The 5,368-nt window shown below is 31.5% G+C and overlaps 1 protein-coding gene across 1 annotated transcript in view; it reads right to left on the bottom strand.

The window, feature by feature from the left end:
• Positions 1–4,884, bottom strand: part of LOC135223565 (uncharacterized) — a 442,274-nt gene extending 437,390 nt beyond the window's left edge. Inside the window, exon 1 of the mRNA XM_064262080.1 lies at positions 4,830–4,884. Within this exon, the coding sequence (XP_064118150.1) occupies positions 4,830–4,872 (43 nt within the window). The 5' untranslated portion in view covers positions 4,873–4,884. The remainder of the gene's footprint in view (positions 1–4,829) is intronic.
• Between the last annotated feature and the right edge of the window lie 484 nt (positions 4,885–5,368).

A 5,368-nucleotide genomic window follows, 5' to 3' on the forward strand; every position in this document is an offset into this window, starting at 1 on the left:
ACAGGTGACATGTTTAAAAATCAGCCAATCAACCAATCAGCTGGCCGAGTGTGGGTATATATATATCACTGCAATTCATTTTAAATCGTTATTAATCTGGCGCTGTTTTCCTGAATACTTTGGCTGAAAACTGGGCTACCGGTGGCAATTTTGTTTTCTAGGTCAAATAGAGAAATGAAACACCTCTAATATTTTTTATCTTTAACATACTGACTAGTCCGGAATTCTACCACTTCAGTTTACAATCTTGATTTTATGTAATACAACACTTAACTATTCTATCCCCGTATTATGAACTAATGTAGTAAGGTGTGCTATCGCTATGATATTATTAATTTCTATCACAATATCATATAAGGTGTGGAAAATACATTATACGAACCAGAAACCTACCTAATAGGAGTTGAAGTAAGGACGGAAATCAAGTAAACCAAGAAGTGCCCAACTGTCTACGGTTCTCTCTTACACTTAGGAATAGTAACATTAATTTCCATAAAGACAAACGTATGAAAAACAATTCATAGTGGAAATCAAACATTATATAAAGACAAAGGTGTGACAAATATTTCATACCATAAATCACACTGACAACATGGCTTTAGAACAAATCCTTATTAATAGGGTTCTTAAATACCCCCGAAGCACCGGATCCTCTCTCTCTCTCTCTCTCTCTCTCTCTCTCTCTCTCTCTCTCTCTCTCTCTCTCTCTCTCTCTCATACACACATCATTTCCATATATGAATAACATATACAATGCTATCACTGTCACTGGCACTAGCAAAGAACAAAAGAAGAAAAAATAAAAACGAGCTCCTTTCTCGTTGCTTTCTCAAAATTCTAAATGTAATCATTAAGTGTAACATATATATGTGTATGATTATATAATATATATATATATTATATATATATATATATATATATATATATATGACACATACACATACAACCACACACAAGTATATATAGCAATCTATTATTATAGTATATCATATATATATATATAACTATATATTACATACATAACAATCCGGGACGAATAGCCCATACCCTCCTTTCCCCACCCCCCACTCCTCTCTCTCTCTCTCTCTCTCTCTCTCTCTCTCTCTCTCCATCAACTATTTCACTGCACGTACCATGCGCTGTTGACCCTGGGAAATTTTCTCTAAGTCTTTTCGCGTCCCGTCAACACGTCTCAACGACTGAGAGAGAGAGAGAGAAAAGGCAGCTACCTTTGATCCCTCCTTTGTGTTGGCGTGAAATGATAGATTTTCTATAAGAGTGAAAAAGGTGACATAGTAAGGTTAAGAGAGCTTGTGGCCATTCATTTCGAATCAATGGCTCTTGAGAGGGAGAAGTCGGAAGGTCCTGTACCGAGCTCTTGGTTCTTCTTCTTCTTATTATTATTATTAAGCTTACTTTATGGTCAACATCTTCTTACAATTCATAATATAATCATTTTCATCAACCCCTTAATTATTTTTTATTATTGAATTTTTATTGCCATCCATTATTATTATTATTATTATTATTTATTTATTATTGATTATTATTATTATTATTATTAGAATTATTATTATTATTATTATTAATTAATAATTATATTAATAATATTAATAAAAATAATAATAATAATAATAATAAATTATTATTATTGCTTATTATTATTATTATTATTAATTATTTTGATTATTATAAAAGCTTATGTTGTCACTCTAAAATAAAAAAAGTTAGTCATCGATATCTTATCTATTGTTAAGATCAGCTTATAATAGCCAGACACCACTCACCACCTCTCAAAATCTTATCTTTTTTCAGCTATTATCCAATGTAGTTCAAAAGGTAGGTGTAGGAAATTCGATAACGATTACTAAAAGGAAAGTAAAACGCAAAAGATAACATTACAGTAAAAATATGGCAGCCACTCCTGGTGTTTTTAGCGTTAATGGTAATAGTTTTAAATCTATACATAACTCGCATGCCGTTTATATGGAAATTGAACATGGCGTAGCGAGAAAAAGGGGATGAATTTCCATATCTGACACATTTATCACTGAAAGTTTTGTTCTGTTCAACGGCCAAAGGTACATTTTTTTAGTTCTTGGCGTAATAAAATGACACCTTTCATCGGTTTCCAATCGAAGAATCTAAGGAGTTTGTGACCATGCAAATGTACAAGACTGCATAGTATATTCCTGTGTGAACGGTTCATAAACTTGTGGGTGCAAATAGTGTATGAATGAAGTATAAAGACTTACACACCAGAATCCAATAACTTATTTTATGAAACAATTGGCTATTATTAGAGAAACGTGTCTGAGTATTTCGTTGCCGTTTAGAAGATGACCTTCCCCCCGAAAAATATAAAAATGCTTGTATTTGGAGACCAGCAAACTGAAGACAAATACATGCATAACACTATTCCAGATTTGTTGGAGAGAGAGAGAGAGAGGAGAGAGAGAGAGAGAGAGAGAGAGAGAGTGTGGAGGTTGTGCTGTGTTGATGACAAGATGCGCAATAATAACTCGAAGTTTATCCCCTCCCGCAGTCCTACGTAACGAACCCACCCACCCCCACCCCCGCGCAGAGCGCAGCCCTTCATTATCTATAACTTTTGGAATTCACAAGCAAGACGCTGCGACTCCGCTAATGACGAAAAATGGATGGAGTGTTGGGAATAAAAGTGTCAAGGACTGAACACACTATTATGAGCTAACCTTAATCATTTTGCGCTGACAATCTTGCTAACTACCTTTGGTGATGTATGGTGAATTATAACCGAAGCTCACCAGCTTAATAAAAATTGCAGAATATAAATTTGCCATAAAAAGTCCATATGTTTGTGAATAAGAAAAGCTTGTCGACAACAATTTAAATAGCATTCTATGAATAACTGTATATAAAAAAAAACTAACAAGTAAACCAAAATCTACACAATCTAATGACGTAAAATTTGTAAGTAACAAAAGTTCTGCTACTGAGATCCTTACCAAAAACAGAACAAGAAAATTTACATTAATTGAAACATCAAAACTAACGGATAATAAACATCATTCATAATTATATAATAAGAATGATCAAAGAGAGTAAAAGCGGCAAAGCAAAATATGAAGGCTTCAGTCATTATATTTATAAAATGCTAAATCATTTGTACTGCATGAACATAATCGATTCTCTTCAATCAGGGGGAGACTCATTAATACTCAATAGGGGTGACATTACTACTAGCCACGCGTAAAAGTGCCATGATTCACAACTGGGTAATATCAAGTGAAAATCTTTAATGTTCCTTATCTCATTTTCATGAGTAGATACTTATATCTTCACTAAGTTCTAAAAATCAAGTGAGACAATGTTTTAAATTAAAGTTTCATACCCCTAAAAAGCTCTTATTATATTCTAATCCCTGTAAATCAGAGTTTTACATACGCGTTTACTAAGGATTTCACATCAACAACAGACATCACAAGAAACCTGGAGCCATAAAATACCTGAAAAAGAGGGCTATAGCTTCTTTTATGGTTACAATAGGATATTATTAGAGAAACCTGCTTGAATATGAGCCCAAGAGAGACTTTCACCCCCAGCCCCATTAAAACACGTGTATCCCCTTTCATGATGTGAAAACTGTAGCATACATTTTTGGGGCATTCGAGAAGATAAATCTCTTAACGCAAAATACAAGTTTAGAATTTATTTAATCTATTCATCACTTAACCTTTTCCCTTCCTATTTGCTGGAGATTTCTGTTGGGCTATATCATTTATATTTATTACATTAAAATCCTAAGTATTTCAGCCTAAGAAAGAGGCGCTTCAGTGGTTTCAAACAGCAACCTGGGCCCATCTATGTTCAAGTTAATGACTCAAAAATACCTACATTTGATATTTTACGGCATTAGTTGTCAGAAGATCCTCTCCCTAATACTTCTTAAATGTTTTTATGCCATAACAGAACCAAATGAGAGAGAGAGAGAGAGATCTTTGAAGAATACACAAAAATCTTGTGTATTCTTCAAACAAACAATGCTTAGTTTTCTCCTAGTCACTCAAATCCTTGGAATTAAATGTGAAATTATTCTTGCAGGCCTGGTCGGTAACCTTACTGAAGTCCTGATTTCTCCTCTGTGCGTTGATTCAAATCCACAAGAGGGCGATATTATTGCCAACTAAAAAATTCCCCTTCGGTTTACTTATATGAAAATATATTAATTCCGAGGTAGAGCGAACTGGATAATAAAGGACATTTGTAGCTTAATGCATGTATATGAAACACAGTGATGTGATAAAATTCTATATATATATATATATATATATATATATATCTATATATATATATATAGATATATATATATCATATATACTGAAAATGGTTCTGTTACAACAGAATGCCATCTAATAAAAGGAGCCAAAACAACGCTAAAATATAGAAAATATGAACTATATTTCAGGGACAGTACCTGAAAAGAGAGAAGGTACAGCCTTTTTAATTATAGTACTTATTTCCTATATTTTGGCGTTTTAATGGAACTCTTTTTGTAATATATACTATATATATATATATATATATATATAGTATACATCTATATATATATATATATATATATATATATATACTATATATAGATATATATATGTATATGTATATGTAGTATATATATATATATATATATATGTAGGATGTATATATATATATATATACATATATATATTTTTTACATATATACCATATATATATTATATATATATAGATATATATATCATATATCTAGATATATATCATATATATATATATATTAATATATATATTTCACGGATGAGGTGAAGACTCACTTGAAGGTGCAGCGTTGACATTGGCGGCAAAAATAACAGCCATCAGTCTCAGGGTCAATTGCGTGTCTGTAAAATACAAGAGAACTTATATTAATATTCGGCAATCAACTGTTATAGGGGGTTTTTAATATACAATTAGACAAATAAGGCTATCCATGCTTTATTTATGAAATGGTTTTGAAACCGTGTCAGATATATGTATATTATACTGTGTACATACATACCAATTACATGCAATCAGACATAGTTATACAATATAATATGATTATAATATAATATAATCGATATATAATATTATATAAGATATATATCTATGGGTATATTATGGCGTTTTGAATGGACTCTTTTTACTATATATATATATATATATTATATATATATATATATATATATATATATAGATATATATATATATATATATAATATATATATATATGTGTGTGTGTGTGTGTGTGTGTGTGTGTGTGTGTGTGTGTGTCTCTGTCGTAAATACATAGAGAGAGAGAGAGAGAGAGAGAGAGAGAGAGACGCTTCACAAC

Source organism: Macrobrachium nipponense, chromosome 10 (assembly GCF_015104395.2).
Source record: "Macrobrachium nipponense isolate FS-2020 chromosome 10, ASM1510439v2, whole genome shotgun sequence".
Classification (NCBI taxonomy): domain Eukaryota; kingdom Metazoa; phylum Arthropoda; class Malacostraca; order Decapoda; family Palaemonidae; genus Macrobrachium; species Macrobrachium nipponense.